The sequence below is a fragment of the Phyllobates terribilis genome, unplaced genomic scaffold, assembly GCF_046119375.1.
Source record: "Phyllobates terribilis strain yellow unplaced genomic scaffold, ASM4611937v1 Scaffold_207__1_contigs__length_3498100, whole genome shotgun sequence".
Lineage (NCBI taxonomy): Eukaryota > Metazoa > Chordata > Amphibia > Anura > Dendrobatidae > Phyllobates > Phyllobates terribilis.
Window position 1 is genome coordinate 502271 of NW_027362967.1, and position 16079 is coordinate 518349.

The 16079-nt window shown below is 47.3% G+C and overlaps 1 protein-coding gene across 1 annotated transcript in view; it reads left to right on the top strand.

The window, feature by feature from the left end:
• The window catches only part of LOC141213686 (uncharacterized), a 104762-nt gene that overhangs the window by 11731 nt on the left and 76952 nt on the right, over positions 1 to 16079 (top strand). Inside the window, exons 2-4 of the mRNA XM_073665288.1 lie at positions 12480 to 12629; positions 12759 to 12940; positions 13024 to 13147. Of these exons, the coding sequence (XP_073521389.1) occupies positions 12818 to 12940; positions 13024 to 13147 (247 nt within the window). The 5' untranslated portion in view covers positions 12480 to 12629; positions 12759 to 12817. The remainder of the gene's footprint in view (positions 1 to 12479; positions 12630 to 12758; positions 12941 to 13023; positions 13148 to 16079) is intronic.

The following is a 16079-nucleotide window of genomic DNA, read 5'->3' on the forward strand; positions in this document are numbered from 1 at the left end:
GCTGCAGCCGGGGGTCACATGCTGCCTGTGCGCGGTGACCCGAGTATAAGCAGATACCCCTAATTTTACAACAAAAAACTGGGAAAATGTATTGACTTGAGTATAAGCCTAGGGTGGGAAATGCAGCAGCTACTGTTAAATTTCCATATCCTGGTATGTATGGCTCCCTCATCCCCTAATTGTGGTTTGTAAGGCTCCTTCATTCCCCTAATCCTGGTTTGTATGGCCCCCCTTATCTTGGCTTGTACGGCCCCCTCATCCTGGCTTGTATGGCCTCCTCATCCTGGCTTGTATGGCCCCCTCATCCTGGTTACTTATTTTAAATCCGGCGCCAATTGGCAGGAGAGCCTGTTTAAATTTGGTGCCAAAATCGCTGATTGGTCGCGGCCGGCGGCCGCAACCAATCAGCAGAGCGGTATTTAAATTTGGCGCCAATCAGCGAACCGTGTTAGTGAGGACCGGGGAGCGGCGCTGCCTGTGCGGGTACTTCCGCTGCGAGCCGGTCATCTCCCGGGTGCATCGCCGCTGACCTCCATTCGGCAGATGAGCCACTAATGGCTGCCATCTTGTTCTGAAATCCCGCGTCGCTGACTGGCCGCGGCCAGACCAATCAGCGATGCGGGATTTCCTGTACGGACGGACAGACAGATGGGATAAGCCGATTATATAGTAGATATAAATACATATTTTGCAAATAAAGGTACATAGGCATTATGAATTTTACTTTGATACCGTATACTGTTGGCAGTACCTGTTTCAAAGCACCAGGGACAAGTTGAATATATCTATGTCTCTCATCTATTGGAGGTCCCCCCCATTTCTCCCCTTTTTCTATTCTTGTTTTTAATGATTTTCAAATTTTTACCACGTCTTAATAAATTAAATAGAATTGTATGCCTCTGTGAGCTGGAGTCACTTTTTATCCCAGAGGCTACTCCATGGCTAATAGGGATCTAAGGTATAACTGGTCATTAACGTGCAAACCACCTTCGGGGGTAAAGGGGTTAGGCTATGTGCCCATGATGCAGAAATGAAGCAGAAAATTTCTGCAGTGTTTCTGCATCTCCCTGCATGCGTTTTTCCTGCAGAATACACACGTATTCACATGCGTTTATGCATGCGGACTACAAGCACTTTCCAGGCGATAGCATCACTTGGAAAGTGCTTGACAACTAGGTCACACTGTATAAATCCATACAAACAGCATGGATTTATATAGTGTGACCGTAAAAAATAAAGCTACACTTACCGATCCCCCGCCTGTGCTACCGCGTGTGTTGTCGCGCTCCTTCCGGGTTGCCGGCATATCGCGAGACAGCCTGCGGTCACATGACCGCAACGTCATCTCAGGTCCTGGAAGATAAGCGCTGCAGGGGCCGCCGGACAGGTGAATATAAACTTTATTATTTTATTCTTTTTTTTACAGGTACAATGGTACCCAGGTCTGGATGAGAGTCTCCTCTCCTCCAGACTTGGGTACCATCCGCACATTGAAACGCATATTATCCGCGTGTACAAATGTACAGTCACGGATTATATGTTTCTCAATGCAAGTCAATGGCGGCAATTCCGCTGCGCTTCTGCAAAATTAATGAACATGCCGCGGATTTATGAGCGCTGCAGAAACGCTGCGGAAAAATCCGCAGCATGTGCATTGACATTGCGGAATGCCATTGGGGACCATGGGGTGCGGATTACCATGCGTTTTTGATGCGTTTCCTCTGCGGAAATTCCACAGCGGAAACGCATGAAAAACGCATCGTGGGCACGCAGCCTTAATATCATGGCCATCTATTTTATATGGATCATATGTAAGATGAACAATTCCCTGGCACTATCGGAATCTCCACCATCCTTTGGGAGCGCTTCCGGTTATAATACTCTTTTCTATGTTCACGTGGAGGCACCTGTCGGGCTATCACAAGCACGCCACCACTGCTCTCGGACAAGCTGCACACCACGGATTGAGAACCCCATCTCCTGTAACTTCTATGCTAGTCTTGTGCCTATCTTGCACAACCTGCTCAGGTGAGCACATTTAAGTTACATCTGGGAGTCGAAAGCTACCTGATTCACAGTTCAGTCGTCACCTGTGAGTCTGAGATTTCGTTCACTACAGGCACAATGGCGTCACTACATCACAACTGTACTTCGGACCCTCAGTACTTACACTGCACAGACCGGAGCAGCGCACCTCAGGAACAGGGTTGGTTGAGTAGTGTGTGTCCTTTATCTTGTTTTTTAATATTAATATCAGAAACCGTGAGGACATCATATTAAGTGAAAGGCTGTGGGGGTCATTTTAATGAGAGGGAAACTGTGGTGGACTGCAAGGACCACCATACTGAGTGGTGGTCCTCATTTTGTGTAGCAGGCTGTTGAGGCCATAATACTCTGTGATGGGTTGTGGGCGCCATCATACCATGAGGGTTCTATGGGGACCATCATAATGTGACCATGTAGCACTAAGCTACATGGTGATACAGGAGAACAATTTCCTGGTGATGAGTCAGATAGGGATAAGTAAGTGAGAAATACAGACATCAGGCTGGTATCTGGTTGTAGTCTTAAATTGATAAGGTGTTGTGTGCCAGGAGGAAGACATCAGATAGTACGGTCTGAAGGAAAGCAAAGATATAATAGCAGTGTGAATTTGGATTCCAGACAGGGAGCATATCGGAGACAAAGAGCAGGGCGAGGTCCTTAGCTCAGGTCAGGAGGCCTACTTAGATGGTACAGAACTTTGCCCTGAGTGGACAGTGGGCCTATTTAAAGGGATACAAATTTGCTAAGGTGAGCAGCAGGATGAGGAACTTGGCTCAGGCCAGGAGACCTACTTAAACAATACAGAACTTTGCCCTGGAGGAGAGGAGGGAGGGAGGGGGCAGAAGGTCTAATTAAAGGGGGTTAAGTTAAGGAAGGATTCCTTATCTTAGATAAACAGTATTTAAACAAACAATTGTCTATACTAGAGAGGAAGCGACGGGGTCGCCAAACTGGGACCCGAGGTCTCCTACGAGAGCTCAAGATGCAGTGCCACAGCAAGGAGTGTGTGGCCGTCATCGAATAGACTTTGAGAGTACTAGGGAGGAGTCGTACCAATGCACCTCAGCCAGTGAGGTCCTCACAAATCAACAGGGAGCTAAAAGTAGCTTTGGGGGGCTGTAGCGACAAATCTCAACTTGTATGGTCCCCACAGGGGATGATGGACTTTCCCATAATGGTTTGCTGGACTGTTGTAGCTTGTAACAAAAGTTATTTATCGCCACATGTAACCGGAAAATTCCTGACTCTGAATGATACAGAAAAAGCATTCATAAAGTGTTGTGCCTGCTATCTGATGTATATACTTCTCATCAAGTTCTAGTTAAGTTGAAACATAAACTTTTCTTTACTTTGGTCTCCTTCATTCATGTCCATACTATCTGATCTGTGCCTATCAAGTACAACGGCATAATATAATTATTTTTCCTTTTGAGGTTGGGGGACCCAATTACAGCTATTGCTGTGGGACCTGTGATTTCTATGTGCACCACTGTGTATAGGATGTGTATAGGATAATAGAGTATAATAAAGTATGGACATGACCTAACTAACATTGTGCAGTAAGTCTGTTTTCCCTATAGTGACGGATATTTCTTGTTGCTAAAACTTTGATTATTTTATTTACTTTTTCAAACAACTCTCATTAGTGCGATCATAAAACATACAAGCCTCTGATTGCTCAGGTGATGCACTGTACTACTGTAGTGCCGTGTATTATCACTGCCTGTCAGTGTAATACTAACTGCCCCATACACATGAGATAAGTGTTGGCTGAACGATCATTTGGCAGACGGCTATCTCTCCAGACTCCCCCATACACAAATATTCCAGCTTTCCTGTGCTCTGTATGAGAGAGTCACCTCCAGACTCCTCTAGCGGAGGATTATATACAAGATATACAGTACAGACCAAAAGTTTGGACACACCTTCTCATTTAAAGATTTTTCTGTATTTTCATGACTATGAAAATTGTACATTCACACTGAAGGCATCAAAACTATGAATTAACACATGTGGAATTATATGCTTAACAAAAAAGTGTGAAACAACTGAAAATATGTCTTATATTCTAGGTTCTTCAAAGTAGCCACCTTTTGCTTTGATGACTGCTTTGCACACTCTTGGCATTCTCTTGATGAGCTTCAAGAGGTAGTCACCGGAAATGGTTTTCACTTCACAGGTGTGCCCTGTCAGGTTTAATAAGTGGGATTTCTTGCCTTATAAATGGGGTTGGGACCATCAGTTGTGTTGTGCAGAAGTCTGGTGGATACACAGCTGATAGTCCTACTGAATAGACTGTTAGAATTTGTATTATGGCAAGAAAAAAGCAGCTAAGTAAAGAAAAACGAGTGGCCATCATTACTTTAAGAAATGAAGGTCAGTCAGTCCGAAAAATTGGGAAAACTCTGAAAGTGTCCCCAAGTGCAGTTGCAAAAACCATCAAGCGCTACAAAGAAACTGGCTCACATGAGGACCGCCCCAGGAAAGGAAGACCAAGAGTCACCTCTGTTTCTGAGGATAAGTTTATCTGAGTCACCAGCCTCAGAAATCGCAGATTAACAGCAGCTCAGATTAGAGACCAGGTCAATGCCACACAGAGTTCTAGCAACAGACACATCTCTTCAACAACTGTTAAGAGGAGACTTTGTGCAGCAGTCCTTCATGGTAAAATAGCTGCTAGGAAACCACGGCTAAGGACAGGCAACAAGCAGAAGAGACTTGTTTGGGCTAAAGAACACAAAGAATGGACATTAGACCAGTGGAAATCTGTTCTTTGGTCTGATGAGTCCAAATTTGAGATCTTTGGTTCCAACCACCGTGTCTTTGTGCGACGCAGAAAAGGTGAACGGATGGACTCTACATGCCTGGTTCCCACCGTGAAGCATGGAGGAGGAGGTGTGATGGTGTGGGGGTGTTTTGTTCGTGACACTGTTGGGGATTTATTCAAAATTTAAGGCATACTGAACCAGCATGGCTACCACAGCATCTTGAAGCGGCATGCTATTCCATCCGGTTTGCGTTTAGTTGGACCATCATTTATTTTTCAACAGGACAATGACCCCAAACACACCTCCAGGCTGTGTAAGGGCTATTTGACCAAGAAAGAGAGTGATGGGGTGCTACGCCAGATGACCTGGCCTCCACAGTCACCAGACCTGAACCCAATCGAGATGGTTTGGGGTGAGCTGGACCGCAGAGTGAAAGCAAAAGTGCCAACAAGCACTAAGCATCTCTGGGAACTCCTTCAAGATTGTTGGAAGACCAACTTACCTCTTGAAGCTCATGAAGAGAATGCCAAGAGTGCACAAAGCAGTCATCAAAGCAAAAGGTGGCTACTTTGAAGAACCTAGAATATAAGACATATTTTCAGTTGTTTCACACTTTTTTGTTAAGTATATAATTCCAGATGTGTTAATTCATAGTTTTGATGCCTTCAGTGTGAATGTACAATTTTCATAGTCATGAAAATGCAGAAAAATCTTTAAATGAGAAGGTGTGTCGAAACTTTTGGTCTGTACTGTACATATACACATACTTTTTTTAAATGGCGCCTGCATACAGATTAGCCTCTGAAATTCAGGATGACAGATCCTTCTCTGCCCTGACATCATCTGTCGGGAGGCCCCCAAATACATTATATAGTCGACCAAACCCCCCGAAATCAGTACTTTCATGCAACTTTTGTCTAATGTGTATGGGGGGCATTAAATAGGGACGTTAAAAGGTAACTTATTGGACGCTGCCTCTCGCCCGATCGATAGACCTTCATACATTGCAGGCCCAGAAACCATTATTAGACATTTAAGTATCGTAGGAACTAGGCAGCCCCATACTATCGAGTACTTGGGGGAGGAGGTCCATTGAGTCCAACCTTCTTAGATGCCATGTTTGCCTTTGACAGCAGCAAGTGGTTAAACTGCCAGTGTTTTTGTTGCAGCCGCACCTATTCCATCCCTGCTGGTACATCTATGTTCTGGTGCCCAAAAGAGTTAATTTATTTTAAAACAAATGTTTACCGTGTTACAAAATTTAAAAAAATGTTCTGCTTTTTGCATGTTTTTTTTTTTTTGCAAGAATTGTTGGTGCTAATTATCTTTTGAAACATTTTAATATCTGCTTTTTTCTGGTGATTTTCTTGTGATATAGGAGAGCCTAAATCCAGAAATAAACCCCATTAAACACTATACATGGAGACTTTGGCATCAAATAATTTATGTCCACGGTGTTTATCCCCAAAAAAACGCTTTTTTAAAAGCCTCAAACTTCTGTGTGTGAATTAAACATGAGATGTAACGTGATAGAAGATTACAGTCAGGAAAGACGGGAAATATTCATATAGACAGCCAGTGGTGATGTAGTCCGTTACCGACTCTGGCCAAATATGTTTCTAGAGCCGTAATAGAAGAAGATGTCATCCTCATCATGAAGTAGTTATTTCTGTTATGCACACGCCCGGACTGGCTGGCGTGTGCGTGATTAGTGATCCCACTGTACCATGAACCGAGGAGTGCCTGGAGGGGCGTAACTAAGTATCAACCCGATCCGACCAAGGTCGCACGGCGGCTCAATCAACTCCGTGCACCAAGGAGGAACCGGGCAGAGGGACCAGGTGCTACTCCAGGTCAGACCCCGGACACGGCTGTTGACCCACACCGGGGAATACAGGAACAGGCAGGTTAGGCTGGCACACAGACAGGTGGGTATTGGCAGGCACGGCTGGAGTGCAGACAGGAGGATACTGGCAAGCATGGCTGGTATGCAGACAGGCGGGGTACTGGCAAGCACGGCTGGAGTGCCGACAGGGAGGCACAAGCTGGTTGGAGCGCAGGCTGGATAGAGTCCCGTACAGACTGGGATTCAGGAACAGAACTGCAGATGCGGTAGACAAGCAGAGCAGAGAGGAACCGCCGGAGTGGTGAGCAAGGCAAAGCAGAGAGATACCGCCAGAGCAGTGAGCAAGTAGAGCAGGGCAAAATCGCAGGTGCGGTGGACAAGGCAGAGCAGAGCGAAACCGCCGGAGCGGTGAGCAAGGCAGAGCGGGGAGGAACCGCCGGAGCAGTGAGCAAGGCAGAGCAGGGCGAAACCGCCGGAGCGGTGAGCAAGGCAGAGCGGGGAGGAACCGCCGGAGCGGTGAGCAAGGCAGAGCAGAGAGGAACCGCCGGAGTGGTGAGCAAGGCAGAGCAGAGAGGAACCGCCGGAGCGGTGAGCAAGGCAGAGCAGAGAAGAACCGCCGGAGCGGTGAGCAAGGCAGAGCAGAGAAGAACCGCCGGAGCGGTGAGCAAGGCAGAGCAGAGAAGAACCGCCGGAGCGGTGAGCAAGGCAGAGCAGAGAAGAACCGCCGGAGCGGTGAGCAAGGCAGAGTAGAGAGGAACCGCCGGAGTGGTGAGCAAGGCAGAGCAGAGAGGACAGGGCTCTGTTCACACGGAACAGACTGGAAGGGACAAGCAGAACCAGATACACACAAGGTACTTGCAATGAAGTAGCGAGTGGACTCTAAACTCACAAACAGAAGTACAGAGACAACGAGTTGGAGTTAGATGCAGGTTCAGACACTGCAGGAAAATGGAAAATAATGACATAGAGACAAGCAGGCTAGGAGAGTGTTCAGACAGGAACAGACACTGCAACGAGATACAGGAGCGAGTCTGGGTATACGGCCCCCAGAATGGCGGGAACAGGCTAGAAGACACAGATAACAGGTCTGGGAATACAGCCCCCAGAATGGCGGGACAGGCAAGAAACAGAACAGGACCTGGCAACTTCAGAGTAGGAGCACACTGAAATTAGTGTTGCTCAGGCATCTCCTACAGGGTGGAGTGGGTTTAAATACCCAGTGACTCACAGCAATAGGCTTGGGACGCATTAGGAGTGTGCCCACAGCAGCTATAAGAAACAGGAAGTAACCGGGCCACCGCCCTAAGCATTCAGACCAGAGGCAAGCACGCAGTATGAACAGGAGCAAGACTAGCAGACTGGACTGAAGGTTAAAATTGCGATCTTGCATAGTGGGAGGTGGTGCACTATGCAAGCACGCCTCCAGGTATGTTACAGTACCCCCCCCCCCCTTTATGCCCCCTCTTCTTCAAGCCTGCAAGGGTCTTCCGCAGAGAATTTGGAGGCCAATCCTTCTCTTCAAGAGGATTACCTCTTCTGTCCACTAGAGGAAACGAGACTGGTCTCATCATCTTGGTAACTAGGATGCTTCCTCCCATCAAGCCATCCTCCGCAACAGATGAAGTGGGTGATGTACCAGGAACAGCACACAGGAAAGTCTCTCTCCATTTGTTATCAAGTAGCACCCCGGAGGATTCAGGAGACAACTGGAGGTCCTCCGCCTGGTTGGAGGAGTGCAGAGACTCGGGAGTAACCACTGCTTCAAAGTATACTTTGTCAAGCTCACTGGATGAAGTGGGTGAGGTATCAGGTACAGGGTGTAGCAAAGTCTCCATTTGTTATCAGGTAGCACGCCGGAGGATTCAGGAGGCAACTGGAGGTCCTCCGCCTGGTTGGAGGGGTGCAGAGACTCGGGGGTAACCCCTGCTTCAGAGTACACTTTGTCAAGCTCACTGGATGAAGTGGGCAAGGTATCAGGTACAGGGTGTAGGAAAGTCTCCATTTGTTATCAGGTAGCACGCCGGAGGATTCAGGAGGCAACTGGAGGTCCTCCGCCTGGTTGGAGGGGTGCAGAGACTTGGAGGTATCCACCGCCTTGATGGACGTAAGGTCAGATTTATTAGAGATGGAGGGTCCTTGCTTTGGGACCATCTTCAATCTGGTTTCAAAGATGACATGTCTGTGAGGCGGGGCGGTACCTGAAGCCAGATCATTGGTACAATCGTCGAGACTGTGGGGACATTGCCTCCTCTTCTCTTCCTTCGGAGACTTCAACGCACAGCAAGTCAGCGACAAGCAGATCTGGTGAAGAAGAAGAAGAAACTGCAGACTGTCCTGAAGATATGGGGACTGGACACCCCTTGTACCTTAGCTGTCCCCCAGGATACACCATGCAGGGTCTCCAGATCTGAGCGGGCACTAGATTTCTCGGCTCTGGACGACTTGTGGGTAAACCAGTCAGCACCTGGAATGTGAGCTTCTTCATGTGTAATGCTCCAATCTGGAGCTTAATTTGTACAGACATATTTAGACTGTTTCTGAGTAGGGCTCGTCCTACCGCTGACATTGCCCAAACCGGCTTCTGCAGTTTTCAGACGGGAATCAAACAGTGATTCTTCAAGGCTTTAAGCTCGAAACTTCCAGTTAATCCGAGGCTTTCACTTGCCACGGAGACAGTCATGGTCATCTGTGGAGAGGAAACACTAACGCCAAGGGCAGCCTCTCCTACAGGCCTAATGTCTTGGGATTCTACAACCTTCACTGGACAAAGACCGTCAGGAGGTCCCAAACAACCGCAGCGGGACTGCAATCCGATTTTGTGACTGAGTTCCGGCCTCTGCTTTGCCTGACGAACATGGTGAATCTTCATGGATTCAGTGCGGATAGCTGCCTCTACTGGCTGGGGAACAGGAGGTCTTTGGGAGGACAGAACCTGGCGTGATGGTTTGCCTCTACGCCTTGCACGTCTGGACTGCCTCTTGAGGTTGGGAAGAGAAGTATTCTGTGGAGCATAGTCATCCTGTATGGATTCTGGGTGGGCAGCAGTCTCTTCAGGCAGGACAACTGGTGAGCTACCCACACACATTACCCATCGGGGCTGCTCCGGGGTATTGGGAAGAGAAGCTTTAGCAGAGGCTTCAGGATTAGGATCATCAAAGACCATTAGAAAGGCCACCAGGAAGGCCTGCAGGTCAGAGACGATAAGATCCCATGCTTCCCATAGGGGGGTGATCCATTTCAAGGCATCACCCGCTAGGTAGAACATCATAAATCCCACTTTAACCCGATCGGTAGGAAAATAGTGAGCGTAGAACTTGAAATGCGGCATGCATTGCTCCACAAATGCACGGCTTCGTTTTGGATCCCCATAGTACCGTGGTGGATCCGCAGGAACGGGTGCTGATAGCTCCATTGGGGCTGGTGCGTAAATCGCCAGGACCTCAGCTTGCGAAAAAAAAAAAATTTTCTTGATGCACTTATTCGCCAGACAAAGATTCAATAAGTCTCTGAGAACGAAGGACCGTGGGGCTCAACGGGAACCATGGCCTGAGCAAACTGTTATGCACACGCCCGGACTGGCTGGCGTGTGCGTGATTAGTGATCCCACTGTACCATGAACCGAGGAGTGCCTGGAGGGGCGTAACTAAGTATCAACCCGATCCGACCAAGGTCGCACGGCGGCTCAATCGACTCCGTGCACCAAGGAGGAACCGGGCAGAGGTACCAGGTGCTACTCCAGGTCAGACCCCGGACACGGCTGTTGACCCACACCGGGGAATACAGGAACAGGCAGGTTAGGCTGGCACACAGACAGGTGGGTATTGGCAGGCACGGCTGGAGTGCAGACAGGAGGATACTGGCAAGCACGGCTGGTATGCAGACAGGGGGGGTACTGGCAAGCACGGCTGGAGTGCCGACAGGGAGGCAAAAGCAGGTTGGAGCGCAGGCTGGATAGAGTCCTGTACAGACTGGGATTCAGGAACAAAACTGCAGATGCGGTAGACAAACAGAGCAGAGAGGAACCGCCGGAGTGGTGAGCAAGGCAGAGCGGGGAGGAACAGCCGGAGCGGTGAGCAAGGCAGAGCAGTGCGAAACCACCGGAGCGGTGAGCAAGCTGAGCAGAGAGGAAACGCCGGAGCGGTGAGCAAGGCAGAGCAGAGAGAGGAACCGCCAGAGCGGTGAGCAAGGCAGAGCAGAGAGAGGAACCGCCAGAGCGGTGAGCAAGGCAGAGCAGAGAGAGGAACCGCCGGAGCGGTGAGCAAGGCAGAGCAGAGAGGAACTGCCGGAGCGGTGAGCAAGGCAGAGCAGAGAGGAACCGCCGGAGCGGTGAGCAAGGCAGAGCAGAGAGAGGAACCGCCAGAGCGGTGAGCAAGGCAGAGCAGAGAGAGGAACCGCCGGAGCGGTGAGCAAGGCAGAGCAGAGAGGAACCGCCGGAGCGGTGAGCAAGGCAGAGCAGAGAGGAACCGCCGGAGCGGTGAGCAAGGCAGAGCAGAGAGGAACAGCCGGAGCGGTGAGCAAGGCAGAGCAGAGAGGAACCGCCGGAGCGGTGAGCAAGGCAGAGCAGAGAGGAACCGCCGGAGCAGTGAGCAAGGCAGAGCAGGACGAAACCGCCAGAGCGGTGGACAAGGCAGTGTAGAGAGGAACCGCCGGAGCGGTGAGCAAGGCACAGCAGAGAGGAACCGCCGGAGCGGTGAGCAAGGCAGAGCGAAACCGCTGGTGCGGTGAGCAAGGCAGAGCGAAACCGCAGGAGCAGTGAGCAAGGCAGAGCAGAGAGGACAGGGCTCTGTTCACATGGAACAGACTGGAAGGGACAAGCAGAACCAGATACACACAAGGTACTTGCAATGAAGTAGCGAGTGGACTCTAAACTCACAAACAGAAGTACAGAGACAACGAGTTGGAGTTAGGTGCAGGTTCAGACACTGCAGGAAAATGGAAGATATGGACATAGAGACAAGCAGGCTAGGAGAGTGTTCAGACAGGAACAGACACTGCAACGAGATACAGGAGCGAGTCTGGGTATACGGCCCCCAGAAAGGCGGACAAACAGGCTAGGAGAGTGTTCAGACAGGAACTGACACTGCAACGAGATACAGGAGCGAGTCTGGGTATACGGCCCCCAGAATGGCGGGAACAGGCTAGAAGACACAGATAACAGGTCTGGGAATGCAGCCCCCAGAATGGCGGGACAGGCAAGAAACAGAACAGGACCTGGCAACTTCAGAGTAGGAGCACACTGAAATTAGTGTTGCTCAGGCATCTTCTACAGGGTGGAGTGGGTTTAAATATCCAGTGACTCACAGCAATAGGCTGGGGACACATTAGGAGTGTGCCCACAGCAGCTATAAGAAACAGGAAGTAACCGGGCCGCCGCCCTAAGCAGTCAGACCAGAGGCAAGCACACAGTATGAACAGGAGCTAGACTAGCAGACTGGACTGAAGGTTAAAATTGCGATCTTGCATAGTGGTAGGTGGTGCACTATGCAAGCACGCCGCCAGGTATGTTACAATTTCTAATGTCATGTGGAATGAATATCTCCTGCAGTATTGCTAATGTCGATTCCAGTGTCTGTAAATGAGACGATAATTAGCGTTATTGAAGTTGAGTTTATGAGAAATGTATTCAGCTGCAGACTCCGAGGAAGAAACTGCTTGTTGTCTGTGGCCTAAAATATATAGGTTTTATTACTAGATTTGAAGAAGAATACTACATTCTGTAAAATAATAAATCTCCTCATATGTTTCCCCATATTGTCTTCAGTAATTGTATTATTACACAGGATTTTTATGATGTTATATCAACTCATCTTCTCATTCAGGTTTCTACAATATCGGATCCTTTCAGTGGATATCTTCTATATAAGAGAATTTTCCTTATGGACCCATCAAAGATGGATATGGACAGAGACAAGATGATGGAGAGGATATTACACCTCACCCTAGAGATCCTCTTCCGGCTTACTGGAGAGGTGAGAGATTCTGATGACGTCACATTACATCATTCTTATCTATGGGAATAACAGACGGACAGAACTGGAGAGGTGAGGACTCTGGAAATGTCTGGAGTGAGATTTATTAATGCGTCTCTCCATAACCAGGATTACACAGTAGTGAAGAAGACCTCTAGTGAGCGCCGTCAGGACCCTGTGTCTTAGGGATGGGGAAGACCCCTGAGCCCGCAATCACGGGGACTCCACCTCACCCCCTGATACATGAGGACATCAATGACCAGAAGATCCTAGAACTCGCCTACAAGATGATTGAGCTGCTGACTGGAGAGGTGACACTGCTGGGAATGCTGGGACATTATACAAGACGGCACTGTAGGATTCTGGTTGATGACGGTATGATTGTATGTGTCAGGTGCCTATAAGGTGTCAGGATGTCGCTGTCTATTTCTCCATGGAGGAGTGGGAGTATATAGAAGGACACAAAGATCTGTACAAGGACATCATGATGGAGGTTCCCCAGCCCCTCACATCACCAGGTAATAGGACTAAATACACACGGCCTATAATTATCTGTATGTAAAGAATGAATTCAGTCCCTATATGTGTTTTCTCCAGATCTATCCAGTAAGAGAGTATCCGTCCTCTTCTTCCACAGGACTGTAAACAAGAAGATCCCAATGTTCCTCAGGATCATCAGGTAGATGGAGAGAAGGTGTCATGAGATCTCCCCTATGATGTGTAGACGGCTGTGAAGGTCTTGTGCTCAGTCTTGTTTTATCCACAAGTATTATATGTTTTATACTTGTGTAATGAGAACGGTGGAGATGACAGGATTAGAGCTGATCATAGATGGGACTTCTCTATCTGTCTTTGACTTTTATAATATTTGTTTCAGGGTGAAGATCTGTCCCATATTAATACTACAGAGACATATGTGAGGGGTGATGAGCGGTGTAAGGAGGAGATTCCTACAGATAACCGCCCAGGTGAGTAGTAACCACTAAATGCAGAGAAGTCACAGATTCTTCTCAGTCACAGGCTGTGGCTGGTTTACCAGTCATGTAGTTCGGCCGTATCACAATCGTGTGATCACCATTTTCCTTCTAGACCACAACATTTTCCTCCATCCAAAAATGTTCACATTACTTTGTGTAATTGTAAAAGCCTTTTTCTGTAGAACTTACAACCTGGAGGATCCACCTACCCCCTGGGATTAGTAGACGCTGACCGTTACCTGTCCAGATCTGTAAACTACAAAGCCAAATGACAGCGTACGTAGAAAGTGCTGACAAGTGAGAAAATCACTTGAAGAAAAATATTCTGATGAGCCTGTAAGAGAAAGCGGAGGGTAATGATGCTGTTGGCTTCCTAGGACCCTGATATCTTATTGGATGAATCTACCTTCTCTCCCTTCTACCTTCTACCTTCTCTCCCTTCTGTGCGGCTGAATGTGCTCATATGGTCCCTACAAGACCAGGTCCAGTCTTTCTGGCCAAACTTCACTTTTATGATCGACAATATTAAATGTGCAGTGAGGCCAAGTGTGAATTTCTGTACAATAACAACAGAGTTTCCCTTTATCCTGATTTTTCAAACTATCTTCAAACAGGATTGCGATAAACTGCATGAAAAACATTACACCTGTGCCATGATATATATCTAAGCTGTGCGTGGCTGATGGCTGTAATACACATCTATTCACGCCTCCAGGAGATGTGGTGGCATGGCTCGAGCCCTGGTTTCATGGATTCACTCCACGTCATAAATTCCATTATGTTTTCAATCCTAAAGAATTCAGATTCCTGCACAATCTCTCCTGAAATGGGGGCACTAATACTTTCTCTACTCTTCTGGTCAGGACTCATCATACCTCCAATGGTCCACCATAAACGAGTGCAACTCCGGTTTAGTGTTGGAGCTCTCCCTTATATATACGTTGTTGTTGGGGATGTAACATATCTTTTATTCTGTCTTTTTTACAGGTTCATTCTCTATGATAGTTTGATTGTGGTGGGATCGGCCTGACTCACTTATGTGTCTCTGTAACTCCATGGTGGTCTTTAAAAGAAGGTCTCCATTACATCTTCCCAATGCCGAGGTCTAAATTTAAGACACCTCAGCTCTGCACTATTATAAAAAGTTCTACTTCAATGTCTAATATTTCTTCTTGAAATTTATCTGACAGAATATATTGGTTCTTATCATAGTTTAGATGACGAAGAGCCCCCGAGCCCCAGACTCTAATTACCCCAGAGAGGTTTCACCACTAGTTACTCACTATTTACTGAGAAGACTGTTCAGTTCGATCATTTCAGTAGATATGTTACCGTCTATACTCAGTTTTTGACTACAGCAGTTCGTTCCCAAAATACTCTGATTTAACCCCTTCCCGCAGACAGTTTTTTGTTCCTAATCAGGTTCCATTTTTCAAATCTGACGTGTGTCACTTTATGTGGTGATAACTTTGGAATTCTTCACAAAGGATAATAGGAAACAAATGGACTTTACAAATTATTTCCAACTACTCTTGAATGTGACAATCCCCTATATACGGTTGTACACTGCTGTCTGGGCACATGACAGGGTAAGAAGGGAAGGAGCGCCATTTAGCTATTTGAATGCAGATCTTGCAGATCCCAGAGGAGATGGGACACAACATTTGCAGAAACCTTAATATGACAAAATGGCAGAAAATCAGAGCAATAGAAATCCCCATAAAGTAACTGCATTTTGGAAATGATAACCCTCAGTGAATTAATCTATAGGAGTAGTGACTATTTTGACTCCACGGCCACTTTCTGGACATTAGCTCGCAGTCGATGTTGGAGAGTAAAAATTGCCCATTGGCCATTTTATTCCCCAACACATAGTGCCCAGATTGTGCTCCAGGAGACACACACCGTAAATGAAGAGGGTTCTTCTCACCATAGTAATGCCAAATACATGGATGATAAATGTGGTTTGGGCGCACTGCAAGGCTCAGAAGAGAGGGTGAGATCTGACTTTGGGAAAGCGGATATTGCTGGATTGTTTTATGGATGAGTAGAAGTTTTTATTGGTATCATTTTCATCTACATAACATTGTTTGGTGGCTTCTTATTCCATATTTTGGAGGCAGAATGCACAAACAGTTGAACACCACGCTCCAATGGTTCATCCTATGAAGTTTTCTATTAGACTGTGAATTGTCATTCACTGTCATTCTGTCAATAAGTTGTCATTTCTACAGACATTTTAAGTAGAAATGTTCAAAAATATAAATTTCAAGAATATTTTATTCAAAATTAATAATTGTTTTTTTTCTTGGCAGATGACTGTACCAGGAGATCAGAGGGACAGGATATTTTTATATCGGATGATCTTGAGATCCCACAGGATACAATTGAAGTGAATGCCATTACTCCAGATTTACCATCATCCCTTCACAGCAAAGATCTGTCATCTGATCCTATGAAACAGGTCCTGTCT